This window comes from Geotrypetes seraphini, chromosome 12 (genome assembly GCF_902459505.1).
Source record: "Geotrypetes seraphini chromosome 12, aGeoSer1.1, whole genome shotgun sequence".
In the NCBI taxonomy this organism is placed as follows: domain Eukaryota; kingdom Metazoa; phylum Chordata; class Amphibia; order Gymnophiona; family Dermophiidae; genus Geotrypetes; species Geotrypetes seraphini.
In genome coordinates this window covers 32,265,025-32,289,867 of record NC_047095.1, presented here as the reverse complement: position 1 = coordinate 32,289,867, position 24,843 = coordinate 32,265,025, and the positions used below count along the sequence as shown (strand labels likewise).

General features: G+C 44.7%; 1 protein-coding gene across 5 annotated transcripts in view; it reads right to left on the bottom strand.

Annotated features, from left to right (window-relative positions):
- Positions 1-24,843, bottom strand: part of TTLL7 (tubulin tyrosine ligase like 7) — a 262,594-nt gene that overhangs the window by 134,370 nt on the left and 103,381 nt on the right. For all 5 annotated transcript variants that reach the window (XM_033916629.1, XM_033916626.1, XM_033916627.1 and 2 more), the window contains exon 14: positions 17,779-17,914. In XM_033916629.1, coding sequence (XP_033772520.1) covers positions 17,779-17,914 — 136 coding nt within the window. The remainder of the gene's footprint in view (positions 1-17,778; positions 17,915-24,843) is intronic.

The following is a 24,843-nucleotide window of genomic DNA, read 5'->3' as shown; positions in this document are numbered from 1 at the left end:
CGTTAATGTAACGGGCTTAAAGACTAGTAATAACAATAATAGAATTATTTATATCCTGTCAAAACCTTTTCAGTTCAAGATGGTATACAATAAAGTAGAAATATAGTGTGGATACCGCAGGTATCGATACAAGTGAACAGAGCATGGAGATTACAGCATTGAGATTACGCGGGGGTGCGCAGGTAGGCAGGGGTACGCATTGGGATTGTAGGGAGGAAGGAAGGGTTCCAAAGGTTCAGAAAACCTTGTCAAATAAGTGGGTTTTCAGAAATTTTCTGAAGGATTGGTATAATGGAGAATTCAGGAGAAGGGTGCTAAGGGTGTTGTTCCAGATGCCTGCCTGAAAGGCTAGTATCCTATCAAGGAATTTTTTGTATTGACTTCCCTTGGGAGTGGGGAATGAGAATAGAAGAGTTTTGCGGGAGAGGCGGGGATTGTCCTGTAGCACAAAGTGGTTCATGAGGTAGGTGGGCGAGGAGCCGAATAATGTCTTGTAGCAGAGGCAGCCAAATTTGAAGATAATTCTGGCTTCGACTGGTAGCCAGTGCAGTTTTTGCCGCCGTGTTTTGGATCGCTCTTAGTCTTTTAATGATTTTTTTTGTGTGGCCCTAGGTAGATTATATTGCAATAGTCCAGTGATCTTAGAATTAGAGATTGAACTAGCAGTCTAAATGCAGTGAAGTCGAAGTAAGGCTTTAGAGTACATAGTCTCCATAGTAGGCAGAAACATTTGTTGATTAAGATGTCGGTGTGAGCGTCAAGGAAGAGTTGTTGGTCGACGGTGACACCTAGGATTTTTATGGTAGGGTTGATTGGAAAGTTGCTTCCGTTTAGATTGATTGAAGAGTCAAAGATCAGGAATTGAGTCTAGGGATGTCAAGTCGGTAAATAAGGATTTAAGACAATGCTGTAGTTATAGCCATTTGTAGAACTGCATACTGAGCAAATTATAAGTATCCATCATTTCATTGAAGGTCATCCATTTATTATTAATGAGTAGATGAGTTCCATATACCATGCTTTTGCCAAAGAGACCAACTAATAGTGGAGCCTTCAATTTTAATGTCAGGATTGTTCCATAAGGATGTTAAATTTGTGTTTCTCCATTTTATCTTGGCGTTATTACCTATTGATATAATGGCCTTTTGGGTGGACGCAATGATTTGATTAAAGTTAGGTCTATTAAAGTTATGAATGTGTGCAGTATATTTTAATATGTTTGTACCATATAACCCTTGTTCTAGTTTTAACAATACAGGCACCTCATCAGACTCTGGTTCTATGATCCAGTGATTAGCCTGCCTCATTAAAAAGACAAGATGGTAATCATAGAAGTTCGGGAAGTTAACACCACTATTATCTTTGGAAGCTTTGAGTTTCTTGACTGCTATGTGGGGTTGTTTATCATTCCATAAAAAAACTTACTAGTATCTTCTCTATTTATGTGTATATATCTGGTTTAAATAGTATTTTTTCCACTGAGATTGCTATGCTTCTTACAATCCAGCACTACACTCGTTTGGGCACTTGTTTTTTCCCTTTAATACTGTTTGATGCAAAACCTTATCTACCACGGACCCCTGAGGAAGGTGTGTTTTCCGAAACACGGACCGTGTCGGGTCCCTCGGTTGGTAATAAGGTTGTATATACCATTAGAATTTGAAATAAACAGTGCCTGCATCTTGAACATAGTCTGCAGTTATTTTTGGTTTTTGCTTTTAAATAGTATTGGGTACATATTTAGAATATAATTTAGTTTGGGGTTGATCATCTTGATTGTTTCAAGTATTCCCCACCATGACATGTTTAGAGGCGACCATTTGTTTGTTAGGTCCTTAACTGTATTTAGGATATACTCTGCATTATATGATGCTGATTCTTCTAATATTGGACCAAATAGTATTCCTAAGTATTTTATTGTATTGTCTGACCAATTAAAACTGTTTTCTGTTCCAGGCAATTTAGAGGCATTATTTCAGTTTTATTTTGATTTAACTTGTAACCACAGACTTCTGAATATTCTGCAATAGTGGACAATAAATAAGGAATTGATTCTGAAGAGACATACAGTAGTACATCATCTGCATATGCTGATAGTTTAATCGAATTATCTCCAAATTCAAATCCTTTGATTGCGCAATTGCTCCTTGTTGCTAACAGTAGGGGTTCCAGAGCCAGGCCGAAGGGTAGCACTCTGTACTGAAAATGCAGATTCCCCACCAAAAATCTGAGGAATTGTCGAGAGGCTGGATGAATGGGAATGAGTGTAAGCCTCTTTGAGATCTAGAGAACATAACCAATCATTCTGAGCTAGAAGGGGGTATAGAGATGCCAGAGATAGCATCTAAAAGTTCTCTCTGACCAGAAATTTGTTGAGCGCTCTAAGGTCCAAAATAGGTCACAGATCGCTTGTCTTCTTCGGAACTAGGAAGTAACAAGAGTAAAACCCCCTGCTCTGCTGTTCCAGCGGAACCTCCTCGATGGCACGGAGACGAAGCAGAGCTTGAGCTTCCTGAAGAAGAAGGGCAGTCTGGGATGGATTGGAAGGATACTCTTTTGGAGGCAGATCTGGAGGAACCTGGATGAAATGAAGAGAGTATCATTCCCTGATGGACAGCACCAAGAGATCTGAAGTAATGATTTCCCAGGGATGGTAAAAATGATGGAGACTACCTCCAATAGGAAGGGGAGAGGACAGAGGCAGAACGATGGCGATTATGCTCTGTAGTAAATGGTCAAAAAGGCTGAGCGGTCTTAGGGCAGCAGGAGTCTGAGGTTTCTGCTGCCTCTGTTGCTATTGTTTCTTAGGAGGTGCTCTTGTATAAAGAGCTGCTCTCTGTGGAAAACACCTCTGATAAGATAGATGAGGTCTGAAGTCCTTAGAAGTAGAAGGCTTAGGCTTAGAACAAGTGATGAAAACAAGTGATATTTCATTTTCAGACAATCATTTAGTAGCTGCCTCAATGGAGTCATCAAACAATTCATTGCCTTGACAAGGAATGTTGGCTATACGAGCTTGAAGATTAGGGTCCATGTCTATAGTGCGGAGCCAGGCAAGCCTGCGCATTGCTACTGAAAAGGCAGTGACTCTCGAGGAAAGCTCAAATGCATCATAGGAAGATTGAAGGAGATGCATGCAGAGTTGAGTCACAGTGGTGATCGTCTGCTGAAACCCTGGAAGACGATGTTGAGGAATATATTTGAAATATTCAGGCAATGTGTCAACCAAATGCTTGAAATAAGAAATTAAAACAAAACTGTAATTCAAAATTCTAGTTGCCATGAGAGAATTTTGATACAACCGTCGACCAAACTTGTCCATGGACCTGCCCTCTCTTACAGGAGGGACAGTGGCATAAACTTTGGCAGGATTGGTCTTTTTCAAAGAAGACTCCACAAGAAGGGACTGATGGGATAACTGAGATTTCTCAAAGCCCTTGCAGTGGACCATCCTGTAACGAGACTCCAGCTTTCCTGGTACAGCAGGAATGGAATAAGGTGTCTCAAGGTTTCTCTTGAAGGTTTGAGAAAGAAGTCTATTGATGGGTAATTTGAGCGACTCTGCAGGAGGATGAGACATACCCATTTCTTCTAAATATTCCTGAGAGTATTTGGAATCAGAGTCCAAAGTAATATTGAGTTCCTTACTCACTTGACACAGGAAAGAAGAAAAAGATATCTGCTCCAAGGAAGGTTGACCTCGAGAAGAAAGTGACCTCGAGGTGCCTAGATATACAATGACCCCTCCCTCATCGATATACTAATTCCCTCTAAACTTCTCTTTCTAAGTCCTTCTAATTTTTATTGTAGTTTCTTTCAGTACCAATTCCTGTAAACCGTGCCGAGCTCTACTTCTGTGGAGATGATGCGGTATACAAACTTAAGGTTTAGTTTAGTTTAGAGAACAAAGGTGAAGTTTCTCTGGAGTACTGATACCTGAGGCCTGAATATGCAGGTATAGACAACTCACTGAGAGAGTGGATAGAATCCCTTGTAGGAGAAGAAGCAGTGGTATCTGGAGGTGGTGTCCTCGACTTTGAAGTTGGAGGCCTCGAAGAGTCTTGAGGCCTGGAGAGACGAGTCATGTCTCAAGAAGAGGATCTATGCCTCAATGAATGCCTCGACTGATGTGGAGAACCATACCTCGAACCAGGCAGGTCTCGAGAAAGTCGAGGAATCTTTGCCCTATGCCTCGGGAAGTGCGATGCCTTATACAAGGAGGGAGGGATGGAGGCTGGAGATCGAGATCAAGACACCAAAAGGGATTGAATGCCTGGTGTCAAGGTATCTCGAGGCTCTGACAAGGACTCGACTCCTTGAGTAGCGTGCTTATGCTCCAGACGAGACACTCGCAAAGACTCGACTCATTGCATAGAGTGTGAAGAGTCCTCTCAAGGCATTCCCAAGGACTTGACCCCTTGTATAGAGTGAGGAGGATCAGCTTGAGGTACAGCCAAGGACTCGGCTCCTTGTGATACTGCTAAGTGCTCAGGCTGGACTGCAGGAAGCAGAGTTGAGGTAGGAGCATGTTTGGCAAGCATATTACCAAACTGATGATCCAAGATGGGCTGGATCATAGCCTCCAAATGTGACACCGAGAATTGAGGATCTGGTACATTTGGTGTGGCTATAGTCTCCGAGGAAGAATGACTCTTTGGCTTGGAGACATGCTTCTTGGGTGACACTGCTGGTATTTGACCTGAGGGAGGCAGCGAGGCAAGCGTCTCGTCAGGAGAAGACTTAGCAGATTTACAAGAGGACGAGGACCCACCGAATGAGGATGATTAAAGTTGAAGCCGAGGTCGAGGCAGAAGGGGGAACTCCTGTAAGCTTGACCGAATTCGAGGTTGAGATCAAGACCGGGGCAAGTGGATCCATACCTCAAAAGAGTTTTTTCCACGGTACTCAACGTTTGCGGGCACGAGGTTGAAGGGTAGCCCAGTGAACACACGACTCTGGACAATGGTCAGGTCCCAAACACTGAATACACCACCAATGTGGGTCAGTGAGGGAGATCGCGTCCTGGCAACGGCTACACTTCTTGCAGCCTGTTACTGGCCGGGACATATATGGGAAGATAGCTGCAACTAAGTCGAAACCCACCAGCTGAGGCTGCGAGGCAGGCCCCACTGTAAATGAAAGAAAAAATAAACTCTTTTGTTTTTTTGAATAAAACGCACAAGAAATACACAACGACCCTGAAAATAAATAAAACACGAGCCGCGGTGAGAGAAGGCACGAAGTAGAACTGAATCTAGTGCAAAGCGTCGAAACAGGACTTCTTGGCTCCACGGAAAACTGAGAACTGAGGAGAGATGTGCCCTACGCAAGGCGGAAAGGCACTCGCGCATGCACGGTACGGCAGTTGCAAACTTTCTGAAGTTCTACAAGCAAGTCTGCTTGCGAAGCTGTCCGCATCCGGGCTCTGTGGATGACATCACCCACATGTGAGAATATGCTGCCTGCTTGTCCTGGGATAATACCACTACTCTGGTCATGCTGACTTTCTTATTCATTCAACTATTGCTGATGTATAATTAAAATCACCTGGTCTGGTTATCGATGTAGCCCAGGGCAACTTTACTGCCAGTGTAGAAGTTGACTGCACTCACTTGACTGTCAAGTTCTTTTAGTAACTTATCTGCTATTTCTACAGATAGTATTGCTCTACATAACTCCATATGTGGTATGGTATGACCTGGCTGAGGTAACAACTTGACTTTTCCAAAAATGAATTCTACCTGTGGAACTCCATTTACATCCTTTGCTCTCAAGTACACCACCACTGCTATGGCCTTCTTTGAAGCATCTGAGAAGATGCAAATTTCTTTTTGACAGTCTGTACTGAATGCTGTAGAAACATAAGTACATGGGATATGTAGTTGTTCAAGAGTCTTTAAGAAACCTTTCCATCTCTCCTACTCTTGTCACATTTCTAGTGGCAATGGAACATCCCACTCAGTGCTTTCTTAATACGGTTCTCCCTTGGATGGTGACTGGAGCCACAAACCCCAGTGGATCATATAGACTATTAACTCTCAATCAGACACTTCTGCGTGTATATGGCTTTTCTTGGATAGACATCTGAAATGTAAAAATGTCTTTCTTTAAGTACCAATGCAGATCAAGACTTTTCTGTAGTGGAGGAGTATCTACTGTCAGATCTAGGTCTTTTAGGTCTTTGTCATGATCTTCTTGAGGAAATGCTGCCATTACATCTGGACTGTTAGAAGCGACTTTGTGAAGTCTAATATTGGCTTCTGCTAACATTGTTTATGTTCTTTTTAGCAGATCAATTACCTCTCCAGCTGTCTACAGGATTTCAAGCCATCATCTGATAAAAGTCCTTTTCAATGAAATATCTAGCATCTTTGCCATACTCTTTCTCTCCCTCTTGGGCTGTCCTTCTAAGCCCATATATTGCTACTGCAGGTGATGGACTATTGCCAAAGATATGAGCTTTCATTCTATATTCTACAACCTCCTGATTGAGGTTAGGATTGCAATATCACAGGAAGCTCAAATATTTTCTGTAATCTGGATGCACTAAAAAATGTTAGAACATTTGCTAGATATCTGCTGTTATAGTGATAGGTTCCTTTTTGAAGCGAATCAGAACTCCTAGTAAGCTATTGATCATATCAAGCCCAGAAAGCAGCATATTGTTGAGGGAGACTCCCTGGAATTGAGCACTGGAGTCAAACACAATACTGGTCTGGCCTGGCTTTTCTGGATGGTATATACCAAAGATAGGTAAGTACCAGCATTCTTCATTATCTTTCAATAGTGGAGCTGGTTCTGCATGGTCATTGTCCAGTATGTTCTGCATGATTATTATAAAGTGCTGTTTTGTCTCTGGTTTCTTTCGCAAGGTTCTCTGCAGTGAAGTGAGTCGAGATAGGGTTTGCTTTCTATTGTTTGGAAGTTGTATTCTGGGTGTATGAAAAGGTAGAGGAGCCACCCAACTGCTGGACTAATCTTTAGAGAATTCCTTGTCCATGATCTTGAGGAACTCTCTGTCTTCTACTGAAAGAGTTGGTTTGTCATCATCTTTGGTGACTTGGAACACTATCACCTAGATAATTTTCTGGATCTAGTGGTGAAGTGTTCTATTAGATGATTCAACTAGGTTCTGGTTCTTTCCAACTGTAGATTTGCTTTACTTGCAGATGGCTCTGATAAGGCTTGAATAAGGTGGTGCGCCCATTGGCCAAGATGCACATCTTGTACACATCTATACTTGGTCTCCTCAGCCCATTGAGGCAGATGTCACCTGAGGACGAGTCGGTAAGCATATGGAGCATCAGCTGGTCCTACCTTTGACTCAAGAGTTCTGACCAGGGCTGGTGTGTTTCTTCCTAGTAAGAGCAGGATCTTGACTTTTGGATCCATTGGCTGTAGGCGTTTTGCTATCGATTGCAGATAAGAATAGAGTACTGTTGTGCAACTTCAGGTGTTGGGATTTCTTCCCTGATATGTTGTTGCACTCAATTGGAGTTGGTAAATCTCGCTTGATGCTGCCATTCATTGCTTCTATAATGTAACCACTTGCTTTTCTCCCTGTCTTACTGGTCCTTCTTGAACAGATTCTAAGGTGCTAGGGGTAGCGGTTTCCCTGGATGTTAAACATATCAAAGAACTCTGTTCTTTCCAGGGACTGGTTGCTTTGTTCAGCGATGATAATGTACATTTTCACTACCTCTTCTGATTGCTCTTTAGGGTATACTTTTACCACACATATCTTGATGCATAACCTTCCACTAAGGTCCTTCTCCGCATACCTGTGCAGTTTGCAGTGATGTTGTTTGCTCTGTCCTCTTCTCCCCAGTGTGGCCTGACTCGGGGGCAGGGGTCCTCGGAGAGGTCGGTCTACTGCTGCCAGGATGTAAGGCACTGATGTGTTGGTCACTATCACACATGGTGCACTTAATGGCTGCTTTACAATCTTTAGCCATGTGTTTGGTTGAAGAGCAACACTTATAGCAGATTCGGTATTTTCTCAGCAGTTACTTTCACTCTCTCAAGTTCTTCTCCTTGAACCCTCAACATTTCAGAAGAGGATGTGGTTTCTTATGTATTAGACAGTGTCTTTCTAGGTCCTCTATTTTTTCTATAGTAGGAGGAGGATGGTCTGTTGATTGAGCTGCTATGGATAGCACATCCGTCTTGTGCACTGCTACAGACTTTCTAGTAGAGTTGCCATACCTCTTGACTGGCTTCTCATTCTGGAAGTAGTCTGTCTTCCCCTGATCAGGCATATCACCCCTGAAATTGGGATCATTTCTTCTTTTGAGCAGTTTTCTGATGAAGTCTGTAAAGGCAGTAAATGGAGGGTACCTCCCTTGATTGGCCTCCTTATATTGCATTCATAGAGCTGACCATTTTTCTTTGATATCATATGACAGCTTTGATGAGAACTACTTTATGCCACAGGATGTGACTAAGTAGCTCAGGCCTGGAAGACTCAGATCAGCTTTGAGTGCTTTCAGTTCTTGGAGAAGGTCTCCCAAATCCAGCAGCTTGTCATGGTCTTTGCTGGTGAGTTTTGGAAAGTTATCTATTCTCTTCATTAATGCTTGCTGGATGGCTTTTGAGTTGCTGTACTGCTGCTTGAGCCTCTCCCACATCTCTTTCAGGCTCCAACCTTTATCATGCTGGAATGCATCTTTCAGTCTTTTTATCTTTTCTGATGATTTAGACCCTAACCATCTTATCATCAGGTTCATTGCTTGCCTTGGGAATGGCTTTATGACTGCTATGGCATCTCTAAAGTCAGCTTTCCACCCATGGTACCTTTCTGGGCGGTCACTGCATTGGGTGAGTCCAATGTTCATTATTTTTTTTGCTAGATCTTCTCTTTCTAAGATCCCTATAGTGTTGGTGGTGGGTAACTGTGGCTGACTACTTGTCTGCCTGTAGACAGGTATGGAGTAAGGTGTGTTGGATGCCTCTTGTTTAATCACTGTGTGCTGAGGGGAATGTGGCTGCTCAGACTTCACTGGTGCCTGGTTCCTGTATGGCACCAGAGACTTTGCTTGAGATAAAGTGTTCTTCTCAGGGAGCCTTTCTGAAGCAAGAGCCGATGGCAGTGCATCGGGTCCATGCTTGCATATGGACCACTGTAATGACGTTTTGTCTCCGTGGCGTGCTCCACCTTAAGCTTGCTTTTCTCAGGTGATCTTGACTCCACTGCTGAGAAATACACTTTCCCTTCATCAAGTGACTCCTCTGAGTCAGATTGTGATTGTTTGCTCTCCTTCTCTGAGGCATGGGCCTTCATGTAGCTTAACGTACCCCATGTGGGATCTTTCCATTTGATATGGCTAAGCTCACTTTTTCCACCATCAGCCCCTGTGGTTTCTTCCAGCACCTTAAGTTGTGCATCAATTAAACACTCCTGTTGCAGCTTTTCACTGTGCTGACTATAGCTTTTACTGGACAGACTTTACCATAGATTTTCTCAGGTTTTGTACTGAAAACCAAGGACTCCTCTGAATGGCCAAGCACTGTTGAACTCACTCTGAGTTATAGTAACAATTGTATGAGACTCCTATTCAGTTAACCATTACTTTTGTAATCTTAGTGTTATCCGCCAGACTCTGTAGTTCTTTAACTTTCTTTAATAGCAATTGATGATTTCAAGGCAGTTCAACTTTCACAGAATCTTCTCACTCTACCAGCATATTCTATCAAAAGGTATTCAAAGGGAAGCTGGGAGTGTGTCTACACACTTTGTAGAGAATAATACTATGCTCCAGACTTAGATGGAACCTTAGCTCTGTTAGAAATGTAGGGTGAAAATCTGGTTGGAGAACAATGCTAGACTCAGGTTCTCATGAACCATGTGGTCTTGCAAATATGGCAACTGTTCTCTCTCAAACTGAAGAAGGTTGGGCTTAAGCTCTGCAGTTGCAGCCCTGCTCTCTGGGAAAAGCAAAGCTTTCTGGGGATTTAAGTCCACAGAGCACACTTTACTTATACATTTTAGCATAAACACTTAAATTTGTTCTTATGCAAGAAACTGAGTAAAGTGGGGGCAGAATATGCTTTTTTCTATTCAGTATGGTATTAGTCATCAACAGTTGTTAAAATGCTATTTGGTTGAAGAAGCATGGGCTTACCATTAATTATGCTAAGAAGATTCTTGTAGTTTCCCACAAGCCCGCTTTTATTGTACTGATCACCTTATAGATTATGATGTGTGTTTGCAAAGTGGGTGAATCAATATTTGGGTGACATTCTTAATGACCATCTATCTTTAATATCCCATATAAATAGGAAGGTGCAGATAGCATTCTGCAATATGAGGGTTATTCATAGATTGAGACTACATTTACCTGAGGATGAATTATGAACAGTTTATCAGACTCTGGTACCAACTTCTTAGGATGGTGCCGAATATAGCTACCAGACTGTTACTATGGCAACCAAAACATTCTTATATAACTCTATTGTTGGTTCAGCTTCATTGGAGGTGAGGCTCAGATTTAAACTGTTGCTCTTGATGTTTAAAATTACTCATGATTTGTCTTCTGCTTATCTTCCCTAGTCTGTGCTTATACTTCTGCCAGGCTTATGTGGCAAGGTTCCCAGAATACTTATGTAGCTCTCTCTTTCTCAGTGGGTAGAAAACAGAATACTCATCGAGCCTTTAGGTTTTATGCACCATTTTTGTAGACTGTGTTATTTAATGAGCTTCATGCTGTGACTGATCATAGTGTTTTTCAATGTATACTGAAGATTCATTTGTCTGAGCAGGCATTTGTTGTATGGTACATAATTCTAGTTGTGTTTCAGCCTAGTATGTGTCAATTGTGATTAACTGTCTGTACTTTTTCTTTTGTTATCTTACTTATTGATGTTTATTGTACCTCGCCATGTGCCTGTGGTGACTGAGCACGTCATAAATTTGCTAAATTAAAAAATAAACCCAGATCACTTAATACCACCAATAGATAATATTAAGTAATCTATATTATCTTCAATGCAGTTAGCATGTTATAAACTCCCATGCATGCTCAGTTCACCATCAGTCACTGTGCAAAAGTGCCAGCATTTGCAGCTGATACATACCGGTCAATTTAAGTGCTGTTCAGACAACACAGGCAGGGGCTCACATAGGCAAACTCTTCAGCTGGCGGGCTTGGCCATCCCCACCAGCCATTAAAGCGGAGGGGGCTTGAGCCCAAATTGGGAGGAGAGGTCCTCATTGACTACACAACTGGGGTGGTGCTGCACAATGGTCTTTTTAAGATCCAGCCTGGAAGTATCAGTCATGCTTTGAGGCCCAATACTCCTGGGATAGTAAAATAACCCCAACTATTTGTTATTTTGCCATCTATAATGCAACTTGCAGTGTTCACTACATCAGGTTACAGAATTTGTATACCGTATTTTCGCGGATATAACGCGCACCCGTGTAAAACGCGCACACGGGTATAGCGCGCAGAAATCACGATGACATGTACAAAAACTTTTGTATACCGCGCTCACGGGTATACCGCGCATGATGCCCGACGCTCCTTTCGCCCGCCCTGACTTTCCGTGCGCTGTCCCGACTCTCCGTTCACCCCCCCTGACTTCCGTGCACTGCCCTGACTTTCCGTGCGCTGTCCCGACTCTCCGTTCACCCCCCCTGACTTTCCGTGCACTGTCCTCCCTTGAAGTCCTGTCCCCCCTTGAAGGTCTGTCCCCATCCTGAAAGCCTGATGCCCCCCCCCCGACGTCCGATACATCCCCCCCCCCGGCAGGACCACTCGCACCCTCACCCCGAAGGACCGCCGACTCCCCAACAATATTGGGCCAGGAGGGAGCCCAAACCTTCCTGGCCACGGCGACCCCCTAACCCCACCCCGCACTACATTACGGGCAGGAGGGATCCCAGGCCCTCCTGCCCTCGACGCAAACCCCCTCCCCCCAACGACCGCCCCCCCCCCCAAGAACCTCCGCCCGTCCCCCAGCCGACCCGCGACACCCCTGGCCGACCCCCACGACACCCCCACCCGCCTTCCCCGTACCTTTGTGTAGTTGGGCCAGAAGGGAGCCCAAACCCTCCTGGCCACGGCGACCCCCTAACCCCACCCCGCACTACATTACGGGCAGGAGGGATCCCAGGCCCTCCTGCCCTCGACGCAAACCCCCCTCCCCCCCCCAACGCCCGCCCCCCCCCAAGAACCTCCGACCGCCCCCCCAGCCGACCCGCGACCCCCCTGGCCGACCCCCACGACCCCCCCACCCCCCTTCCCCGTACCTTTGGTAGTTGGCCGGACAGACGGGAGCCAAACCCGCCTGTCCGGCAGGCAGCCAACAAAGGAATGAGGCCGGATTGGCCCATCCGTCCTAAAGCTCCGCCTACTGGTGGGGCCTAAGGCGCGTGGGCCAATCAGAATAGGCCCTGGAGCCTTAGGTCCCACCTGGGGGCGCGGCCTGAGACACATGGTCGGGTTGGGCCCATGTGCCTCAGGCCGCGCCCCCAGGTGGGACCTAAGGCTCCAGGGCCTATTCTGATTGGCCCACGCGCCTTAGGCCCCACCAGTAGGCGGAGCTTTAGGACGGATGGGCCAATCCGGCCTCATTCCTTCGTTGGCTGCCTGCCGGACAGGCGGGTTTGGCTCCCGTCTGTCCGGCCAACTACCAAAGGTACGGGGAAGGGGGGTGGGGGGGTCGTGGGGGTCGGCCAGGGGGGTCGCGGGTCGGCTGGGGGGGCGGTCGGAGGTTCTTGGAGGGGGCGGTCGTTGGGGGGGGAGGGGGGTTTGCGTCGAGGGCAGGAGGGCCTGGGATCCTTCCTGCCCGTAATGTAGTGCGGGGTGGGGTTAGGGGGTCGCCGTGGCCAGGAGGGTTTGGGCTCCCTTCTGGCCCGATATTGTCGGGAAGTCGGCGGTCCTTCGGGGTGGGGGTGCGAGTGGTCCTGCCGGGGGGGGGGGGGATGTGTCGGACGTCGGGGAGTCGGCCGGGCAAGAGGGCTTGGGCTCCCTCTTGCTCCGATCGTGGATGCGGGTGCGGGTGGGAGCGCGTGCGAGCGGTCGTTCGGGGTGGGGGTGCGAGCGGTCCTGCTGGGGGGGTGAATCGGGCGTCGGGCGGGGTGGGAACTATGTTTAAAAACTTTTGTATACCGCGCTCAGGCATATAACGCGCGAGGGGTATGCGCGGTAGGTAAAAACGCATATAACGCGCGCGTTATATCCGCGAAAATACGGTAGTATTGAGCTGGTTCACATGCATTTGCATGTTTTGCATCTCATTAATATGTAGCCTGTGGTGATTTAGCTATCACTTTGTTATCTGTAATTTAAGTTGTGTTAGTGTTCTTTAACACATATTAAGGAACAAATAACTTGACTAATGCAGCTTGATAACTTCCCTTCTAAGTTTTAAACTAATAAATTTAGGTGAGTTTCAGATAAAAATTTAGGGCCTTTAACAAAGCTGCATTATGCGCCAATGCATGCTGAACACAGCTTAAAATGATGTACCACAGAATGCACTCAATTGTCATGTAGTAAATACCAAATGTGCATGCACTAACTGCACACTAAAATATTTTTTACTTTTTTTTTTTTTTCGAAGGGACATGTCTGGGAGTAGAGAATGAGCATTCCTGCACTAATCAGTGCATCTACATTACTGCACATTAACTGGTTAACATCTAAAGGGGCATGAGCCCTTACTGCCAACAGAATGGGTGGTGGTAAATGCATACGCACAAATACAGTAATTTTTTAATGGCTGCATGTGAATGGCAACATTAGCACGTGGCCATTAATGTAGAAAATAGAAAAAGGCCATTTTTACAGCTGTGGTCTTAGAATGTGAGAAAAATCTGCGAAAGGGCTTGTTAAGGCTACTTTTTACCACAGCTTAGCAAACTGACCCCTTAGGCAATTATATAAAGATTTAAACACTTTTTGCAAATAAGCCTCTATGAAGAATATATAACCTTACATTTTTTAATATAACATTCTTTAGTACTTTTTAATAAATTAGACAGACAGGTATTTTAAAAGGCAACGTTTCACAAACCAGTTGAGAAAAATGGTATGCTGACATGCCTGTGGGACTGTTCTTTATGCTCTAACATGTTCAATAGATATCATAACATGAGAGCTATGTGTAAAACAATAATAGTTTTATGCAAGTTCACTTTTTCAAAAGAAAATAACAGGAACTGTGAATACCCAGGAATGTAGGCACAGAACCACATTTTTCAGACGTTCAAATACTTGAAATCTTAGAACAAAATCTTTTCCAGAGAAAGGAAAATGGTAACACCAGAGGACATAATTTGAGGTTGAGGGGTGGTAGATTCAAAGGCAATGTTAGGAAATTCTACTTTACGGAGAGGATGGTGGATGCCTGGCATGTGCTCCCGAGAGAGGTGGTGGAGAGTAAAACTGTGACTGAGTTCAAAGAAGCGTGGGATAAACACAGAGGATCTAGAATCAGAAAATAATATTAAAAATTGAACTAAGGCCAGTACTGGGCAGACTTGCACGGTCTGTGTCTGTATATGGCCGTTTGGTGGAGGATGGGCTGGGGAGGGCTTCAATGGCTGGGCGAGTGTAGATAATAATAATAATAACAACAGTTTAAATACCGCAGTACCGTGAAGTTCTATGCAGTTTACAAAAGAATCAAAGAAGGATACAAACTGATTGAACTTAAAAGAGGTGAAATATAGTGGTTAATAGGTCAAGAGAACCGTTATTGAGGAGAAAGAGATGTGCAGGTCAGCTGGAGTAGGTTTTAACGGAGATTTCGGCAGTTGGAACCCAAGCACAGTACCGGGTAGAGCTTTGGATTAGTGCCCAGAAATAGCTAAGAAGAAAAAATTTTAAAAAAATTTAAATTGAATCAGGTTGGGCAGACTGGATGGACCATTCGGGTCTTCATCTGCCGTTATCTACTGTTACTATGTTATGTTTTTCAAGAATTAATAAATTATATGTATTTTTATTAGGGCTATACATCAATTAAAATTTTTAATCATACGATTACTTGCATAAAGCATCCCCTCATATTTCCCCTATACAGTGCAATATATACATAGTAGACGTAAATTCTCAAAACTGACACATTTCAATTCCAATTGTCCCATAGAATACCCCTCTTACTAAACTAAAAACAAAATCATTTATCTTACCTTTGTTGTCCAGTGATTTTATCTTTCAAATTATCTCGTTTTGCTTTCCTGTGCTGTTTATTCACTTTTTCTTTTTTTTTCTCCTCTTTACTTCGTACCCTATATCCATCTTTCATAATCAACTTTTCCATCATTTTTTTTCTTCTTCCTATTCAAATATGTCTAGTTTCTGTCTCTTCTCTGCCATTCATGGGTACCATCATCTCCCTCCCCTTTCTGTTTCCTTATATGGGTATCCTCTCTTCTCTCTTCCCTCCCCTCCCTCCCTCCACCACTCCATGTTCACCATTTCTCTCCTTCCCTCCTCTCTGTGACCATCCCCTTGTTTTTCCATCCCTATTTCCAGAATCTGGCCCCCTCAAACATCATTCTACACCCCTCCCCCTATCTGTACCTCTTTCTCCTAACAAATCTTCCTGTGCTCCTACCCTCTCCCTTCGTCCTTCTCTGTAATTGGGTATCTCTCTCTCTCCCTCTCCATGATTGGGTATCTCTGTCCCCCCTTCTGTTGTCAGGTATCTCTCTCCTCCCTCCCCCACTCACCCCCGTGTTAGAGTATCTCTCTAGTTCCTTCCTTCCTTCCTCCTTTCTTCTTCTCCCTGGTCAGAAATCTCTTTCTTTCCTCCCTCCCTCAACCCCCCCACCACCACCAGTCAGGTATCTCTCTCCTTCCTCCCTTCGTCTCCCCTGTGGTTGGGCATTTCTCTCCCCGTTCTGGTTGAGCATATCTCTCTCTCGCCTTCCTCCCTCCCTCTCTTCCCTAGACAGGTATCTCTCTCCTCCCTCCTCCCCCCATAGTTGGGTCTTGTCTGGTCGGGCCTCTTTCCTTCCTTCCCCCCAAGGTCGGGTCTTCCTCTCCTCCTTCCCCCCTCCCAGTTAACAGCAGTTGAATGTGCTGGGATCACGCGCTGTTATATACAGCCTACGAATCCCAGGAGGCTGTGCAGCTTTTTCTGCCGTGAAGCACGAAGCAACCAAAGGTAACCCCATGATGTCAGATGCATGCGACAATCTAGCTGGAAGGAAGGGGGGAGGGATAGCTGGCCCTTAAAAGTTATTTGTGATTTTTTAAAAAATTTGGCATTGATATATAAACTGTACAAGGAGAGCACAGGGTTAATCCGCGATTTTCTCACCATGCACATTACAAATCTGAGATTCACTCCCGTGCTTGCTATGCGCATTGCAAAAAAAATCAAAAAAATATTTTTAACGCTTATGTACTTGAAAGTTTACATATATTTAAAGTTTAGATATTTTTTGGATTTTTTGCAGGGTAGATATATATTTTTAAAGGGGTTCTTGACATACACACAGCAGTTGCTAGGCAGTAATAGTCGGCGAGGATGTAAAGCGACTGGTCCTCAGCAGTCAAAACTTTTTGGATCGGAAAAGCCAGTCGGTTTGGACAAAATGATTTCATGAATCGATGCCTTAAGAAATTTACATGCCTTTTTACTCATTTGCATGCGCAGATCGGATCGGGTACAGATGGGGTCTGGAGGAAGGTTAGAGAATTGAGCCGTAGTCGAAAAGTGAGCGCAAACCGATCGGTACACGATCGCTTTGCCTAGTGAATCTAGCCCAAAGATATGGCATTAACACTAGGGGTGATTCTAGCAGGGGTGATTTCATACAATGGTGAATGCTTAGAACTCTTCTGCATACAATAAATGAATTTATATTTATTTCTCTAGACAGCCATATCTAATTAAACTGTCAGTATTTCTACAGTACCTGCAAACGTGATTTTGTTAGGTTGTGCAGTAAAGAATATTGATGCATATACTGAGTGCATTATAAGATACCAGGTCAAAAATCAAATGGCTTCAGTATTTGGAAGTGCAACAGAATCCTTACTGTCAATTTGTCATTCTTACTAAGCACTATTGCTTCCTACAGGGTATAACAAATGTAATCAAACTACCTGCATTGGTGCAAAGCCCACAGGCACTTTATTCGTGTGAGGTTTACAACAATAATCAAAAACAAAACTAAGCTGGCAATTTTGCTTTATTGAGCTCTGAATATTTAACTGCAGAGAACTGTGTCTGCTTTCTCTGCAGGTAAATTTTCTGTCATAAGCAGTACATGAAGTTTTGATTATGCAGAACCACATAAACATTCCAATTCACCATCCTTACCCCTTCCCTGAGCCTGCCTCTTTACACAGTACACAATTTTCCCTGCATTGAGGGTCAGCAATAATCAAAACACTGTTTTACCAATGGAAATACCTTTGATTACTGTCTTCCCCAACAGTAAAGATAACAAGAGATTCTCTCTTTACTTTTCAATTTATGACCATCTTCCATAATACAGTACCTGGAATGCAAAAAATGGCTGCGAACACTGCTCATACAAATTAGCTCATGACCACAAGTTATTGAGCATGTCTCCAGATTTTACTGGCAAGGATGACTCAATACTAGATTTACTCCCCTGCCTGCAGGGGCTTTTAGTTCTGATTCTCCAAATGTATTTTCTAAGAAAAGCAAGATTACAAGGCCCTGCAGGCATTAAGGTAAAGCCAGGACTGAAGCAATCTTGCCAGAAAAATCTGGAGACAGCTGGCATCCTTATTGGTCTTATAATATGATTCTCTTTTGCCCACTTTAATACATGCACAAGAATAGCACCTTCATGCCTTTCAGAGGATTATTCATCTCCCTCTGGAGTGATGCTGCTCTTCCTGAAAGGAACGTCTGGAATGCGATAGTCAACAAACTTTCATATTTTCCAAGTAACAGTTTATCATCAGGAGGGTAAATTCGTCTGCATAAAAAAGAACCGTAATTTAAAAAAAAAAGTGTCAAATGCATTGTCTGAAAAGCTATGGCACTTATTTTAGAAGCTTTATTTGTGTTTTGGACATCTTAAAAATGGCATTTATATATCCATATTGCAAGGACATCCAAATCTTGACTGTATAAAAGAAGGCAGCAAGAGGGCATGGTCTGGGTGTGTTTTGAGCAGGACATTCAACTCCAATTTTAGAAAGGGAAGAAACATAAGAACATAAGAATTGCCATACCGGGACAGACCAAAAGTCCACAAAGCCCATTATCGCTTCCAACAGTGGCCAACCCAAGTAGCAAGATCCCAAGTAGTAAAACAGATTTTATGCTGCTTATCCTAGGGAATAAGCAGTGAATGGACTTCTCTTTTAGGAAATTATCCAAACCTATTTTAAACCGTGCTAAGATAACTCATTTCACCACATTCTCCAACAATAAATTCCAGAGTTTAATTACATGCTGTGAAAAAATATTTTCTCCAGTTTGTTTTACATCTACTACTTAGGGCTAGATTCACTAAACCTTCCGATCCTGTACCGACAATTGCAAAACTAGTTTTACTGGTTTTGCGATCGTTCCCCGAACCTGACCCGATTCACTAAATTGCTGACCGATCAATCTCCTCTACGATCCGATCCACTCATGCAAATTAATAAAACCCCATGCAAAATAGCCGAGCGATTAATTCACTAAGCTTGGCTATTTTGAATCGGGTTTTACTATCCTAAAATCCAACTGCTGCAGACCCGTCGGTAACATAGTTACCGACAGGTCTGCCTGATTTTTGTTCATTTTTTGTAATGGCACTGATATTTTGCGTGTATTAACATGCAAAATATCTGACCAATTTTTTTTTATGAAAAAAAGGCCCCCACACACAAATGGTGTCCCGCTGCCCCCCCCCCCCCGAAGAAAGGAGGGATATTGACTCCCTCCTGTCATCAGCGCTCCTTCCTCCCACCCCGCAACCCTCCCATCTTAGATATGGCAGGAGGGATGCCAACTCCTTCCTGCCACCCAATGCCCCGCCCACCCACCGATCGCTTCAGCCATCAAACTAATGGCAGGAGGAATGCCAACTACCTCCTGCCGTCGGAACCCCCCCACCCCCGCCGAAACCCTCCCCCGCTGCAAAATATGGCAGGAGGGATGCCAATTCCTCCTGCCATCAGAACCCATTCCTCCCTCCACCAAACCTCCCACCAAGCCAAACCAACTTGGCCCACCCCCCCACCTCCCACTCAGTACCTGTAAGTTGGGAGCTGGAGGGGTGCTCAGTTCCTCCTGCTCCAGGCCTCCTCTGATGGCGAATGCAGGCCTTAGGATCTGCCTCAGTGCATCATGGCCAATCAGGAACATACTTAAGACTCCTCCCTAAGGAAATCCCTGATTGGCTCAGGTGCCTCAGGCCCCTCCCAAGGGAGAAGCCCGAGGCGCCTCAGCCAATCAAGGCCTTAGGCATCTCCCCATGCACTGGGGTGGGGCCTAAGGCACGCATTCGCCGTCGAAGCAGGAGGGGACTGAGCACCCCTCCTGCTCCCAACTTACAGGTACCGGGGGCGTGGGGGGTATATTGGAGGGTGGACCAGGCCAGTTTGGGAGGGGTTCAGTTGGGGGGGGGGGGGTCTGACAACAGCAGGAAGTTGGCATCCCTCCTGCCATTAGTTTGATTGCAGCGGCGGTCGAGTGGGACGTCTTGGTGGCAGGAGGGAGTTGGCATCCCTCCTGCCATATCTATGTTGGGGGGTTCAGCAGGGGTGCTGATGGCAGGAGGGAGTGGGCATTCCTCCTGCTGTTTATTTTGTGGAAGGAGCACCAATAGCAGGAGGGAGTCGGTATCCCTCCTGCCATTTTTTTTTAAAGCGGTGGGGGGAGGAAGGAAGCCCTAACAGCAGCGAAGCCCTGACATCAGTGACAGCTTCTCCCGTCACTACTGCCAGGGCTCTGCCCTGACTCAATCGCTTACTGAGCGACTGAGTCGGGGAGTTTGCATGCAAATGATTTGCACCTCTTAATAGTGAATCAATCGCTGTTGGAAAATTGCCCAAAGAATCGGCCAACAGCGATTGAGTCGCTATTGTTAGTGAATCTAGGTCTTAGTAGCTTCATCGCATGATCCCTAGTCCTAGTATTTCTGGAAAGAGTAAACAAGTGATTCACAACTACTCTTTCCACTCCGCTTAGTATTTTATAGACCTCTATCATAGCTCCACTGAGACATCTCTTCTCAAAACTAATGAGCCCTAGATGCTTTAACATTTCCTCATAGGGAAGTTGTCCCATCCCTTTTATCATTTTCATCGCCTTTCTCTGTACCTTTTCTAATTCCGCTATATCTTTTTTGAGATACAGCAACCAGAATTGCACACAGTATTTGAGGTGTGGTTGTATCTTAGAGTGGGCATTATAACATTTTCCTGATAATTCCTAACATTCTATTTACTTTCATAGCTGCTGCCACCGCCGCATATTGAATTGAGTGTCTCACAATATCTTCAATAATGACACACACAGTAGATCCTTTTCCTGGGCAGTGACTCCTAACGTGGAACCCTGTATCACATAGCTATAGTTTGGGTTCCTTTTTTCCACATGCATCACTTTGCACTTGCTCACATTAAATGTCATCTGCCATTTTGATGCCTAGTCTCTCAGTCTCACAAGGTCCTCAATTTTTCACAATTCTCTTACGATTTAAATACTTTGAACAACTTTGTGTTATCAGCAAATTTAATTATCTCACTAGTTATTCCGATCTCTAGATCAATGATAAATATGTTTAAAAAGTAGCAGTCCCAGCACAGACCCCTGGGGAACCCCACTATTTACCCTTCTCCATTGAGAATATTGACTATTTAACCCTACTCTTGTTTTCCTTTTAACCAGTTCTTAATCCATAATAGGACATTACCTCCTATCCCATTCAGGGCCAGCACTGGGGGGGGGGGAATCAACAAGGCAGTTTCCCTGGGGCCCAAAGCTCCAGGGGGGCCCCATGGTTCAGGAACCTCTTTCCCTTCTCCCCACTACATTAGAGAGTGACAACAGAATCGCTGCCATGGTAGTGGGAACTATTCCCGCTGTTGGTCTCTCTCTCCTCCATCCCTCCCCTCATGTAGCTAGGACTGCCATAGAGAGGAGACTCAAACCAGCCAACTAGCCAGCAGCAGTGCTAGTGTGTAAGGCAAAGCACTGCTGGCAAGGGAGGTAGGAGTGTGAGATGGGGGGCCGTGGGGGTAGGGAAGGTAGGAGAGGGAGACCGGACCTTGGGGGGAGGGAAGGAGGAAGAAAAGAGAGAAATACCCAACCACAGGGGAGACATATCCATCCAATGAGAATGAGAGAGAGAGAGACTCAACCAAGGAGACAGACAGACCCAACTGCGGAGGGAGGGAGGAAGAGAAAGAGACAGCAAGAAAGATCTGACTACAGAGGGAGACACAGAGAGACCCCACTGCAGAGGGGGAGAGAGAGATGCCCAACTGCAGAGGAAGAGAGAGAGAGAAGGGGGCAGATGCTGATGGAAGTGGGGTGGATGGAGAGAGAGAAGGGGACAGGCACTGGATGGTAGTAGGGAACAGATGCTAGATGGAAGTGAGTAGGAGAGAGAGAGAGAGAGAGGACAGTCACTGGATGGAAGTGAGTAGGAGAAAGAGAGGGGGCAGACACTGGATGGAAGTGAGTAGGAGCAAGAGAGGGGGCAGATACTGGATGGAAGTAAGTAGGAGAGAGAGCAGGCAGAAACTGGAAGATGCTGGATGAAAGTGGGGAAAGAGAGGGCTCAGATACTGTGTGGAAAGAGATAGAGAAAGAAGGCACATGCTGGATAGAAAGAAGGTATAAAGAAAAAGGGCATATGCTGGATGGAGGGAAGAGGATAGTTAGTAAAATACTGGAGAGAAGATAGAGACTGCTGAATCCTGGGGTGGAAAGAGGGCTGGAAGGAGATAGAGATGTGCTCGACCCTGAGGTGGGAGGGGGCTGGAGGGAAACGGATGGGGCTGGATAAAGATGGAGATGTGCTGGACCTGCCAGGAAGGGGAACAGGAGAGGGACGAGAAATGTGTTGGACCTGCTGGGAAGGTGAACACAAGAGGGGGAAGATGCTGGACCTACAGACACAGAGAGGGGGAGTTATGCCAGGTGAGAGAGAAGGAAAGATGCTAGATTTAGAATGTGGAAGGAAGGGAAAAGAGGGGAGGGACAGGGCATAGACAAGAAATGCAGGGCATAGAGTAAGAAGAGACAGGGACATAGCAATGGTGGAAGAGGGATGGAATGGGAACACCAAGAGGCATTGTTGATCACAAGAGGAAGGATAGGGACATATAAAACAATTCTGATGGGACATATAAAACAAAGTTGAATTAAGGGGAGGATACGGACACTAAAAGAGCAGATGGGGAGGAAGACAGAAATGGGGACAATGAGGAGAAATGCTGGGGATGACAGATAGGGACATGAAGAGAAGATGGATGGCAGACATGGAGAGGAGAAATGTTGAGCAGACAGGAGACTCTAGAAAGGTAGATAAAAACAAGAGAAGCAGAAGTGACACAGAACAAATTGAATGGAAAAATAAAATACTCAAACTACAAAAGGTACAAAAAATATTTTATTTTATTTATCAATTCAACCATGTCAGCTTTGGGAAATTTGCATCTCTGATATCTTCCATGTCCATCTACAGGAGGGAAGGGGGAGGAGCAAACACTGGTATCAATGTGCTGGGGTGCAGGAGCTTGAGAACTTGTATGTGCAGATGGAAAAGATAAAAAGCTGGAGAAAATTCAGTTTGAGGAGGATGTCCTCATTGGAAAACAGCTGCTGGTGCAGGGAGGGGGAGGGCTGGGTGTGTATATGGGGTGGTGATTCACAGATTTAGAGTTGTGTGCATTCTGGGGAGAGGCAGAGAGCTATGGGTATGTGCACATGTGCATGTGTGTTCTGGATTGTTATAAGTCTGGCTTCTAGATTTTTGGGCTGTCTCTAGATCATTAGAAACTCTGTTGAGTCCTGCACTAAATGCTAACCTGCAATATTCAGTGAAGATAAACAATTATCCCTTGCTGAATATTGCTGGTTAGCCAGTTAAGTACCATTTAGCTGGCCAGAAGATGTTCCTGGCTGGTTGCTTGGGTTTAAATATAAGGCAGTTAGTATTTTACTGGTGACTTTTGTACTTCAGCTCAATAAGTTACAGATGTTGAAAATGTTCTTTAAGTGAGTTTCTTTGGGCTAGAAAATATATGCATTTCCTGATGTTTTTATGGTTCATGGTCCATAGTTTATAGGACAGTAATCTTACGCACATGATTGATACCAATAATTGGCAGTTACATGTGTAATGGTGCCCCTAAATTGCTTAGTCTTTTGGGGGGGCATACACACGGGCATGTCATGGATATGTCTGTGCTTTGTGTGTGAAGAAGTCATTTCAAGTTATTTTATGTGTGGTAGGGGAGCGGCAAGAAGGAGAGGGGATCGGGGGCCCCCCTCCTTAATTTCTGCCCTGGGCTCCAGAAAGGCAAAAAAACAGCCCCGATCCCATGACTTTCTAATTTCCTCAGAAGTCTTTCATGAGGTACTTTGTCAAATGCCTTTTGAAAATCCAAATACAGATATTCAGTCACTTTGCAGTCCCTATATATCAAAGCATCTGCAGTTGCTGCATGCAAAACCACATCGGTAGATAGCACCAATGGCACAACACATGCAAGTCACACTTTTGTATGCCATCTCTGAAGCTACAGTTGTGGAAGGCAGAACTGTGAAACGGAGACATGTCTAATCCTCGTAAGAAGATGAAAGAGCAGGAAGCCACATGTTAGAATGGCACCTGCGATCCAAATAGCTCTCTGTTACCTAGGTACATTATGAGCAGGTACGGAATCTGTGTCCTCCTGGAAACTTATAGTTATTTAAGCAAGTTGCTAACCTTAGAGCTGATGAGTAAATCACACTGCAGCCAAACCAAAGAGCAAAAGAAACTGTCACTAAAAGGCTATAAGAAACTCCTCAAGATAGCCATGCTGGAACATGCCCCAGGCAAGAAATAACTGCGAGTGGAGCAGCAGTGAAAGACCTGATAAAACAAAACCACAAAACAGAAGAGGAATATTTCATGGAGTGAGCAGTAGAACTGCATTGTAAAACAGGAGCTTGGGCCAATATTGAGAAACTGAGAGAGTTGCAAAGCAGAGGCAGATGTCTCATCTTAGTTAAAGAAGATGCGGTCAGTAAGAAGCAAATGAAGATGCCGGTTTCATACAAAAGAAAAGGAGTCAAGTCAGCATACAAAAGCTGAGATGTTCATGTACAGCCCAGTAGGAAGTTGCAGCGAGGGAAGCCAAATATCATCAGTATGTCTCTTTTGGGTTGCCACTGTGCTCCCCCTGAGGCTGCTACTATTGTGCCACCGCTATGAAATGAACCCGCATAATCCAGGAGGGCACTGGCATGGCATAGGAGAAGTGGAGGCTGACACTGACCTGTGTAACTGCTGTTGTAGTGAAGTGCAAGTTGGAATTGGCATTGTATAGCAGGGTAGAGAAGTATGTTGCCACTACAGAGCCTATCGCCAATGCATAGCCTAGGAGGGTGTCAGTACCATGCAGCAGAAAGGATGCTGCCCCGTGCAGCCCATTAGGATGCAGCTATCATTCAGCAGATAAGATTGTTGCTACCAAACAGCATATAATTATGCTTATTCCATGCAGCAATGAAGAATGCTGCTACCATGTAACAGATAAGAAGACTGCCATCATGCAATGTAAAGGTGCTGCTCCTATGTAGAATATAAGGAAGCTGGCACTGGGGTAACAAATAAGAAGACCTCTAATATGCCACATATAAAGAGGCTGCTATTAGCAATGCAAAAAGGCGACTGCCACCCTGCAGCATATT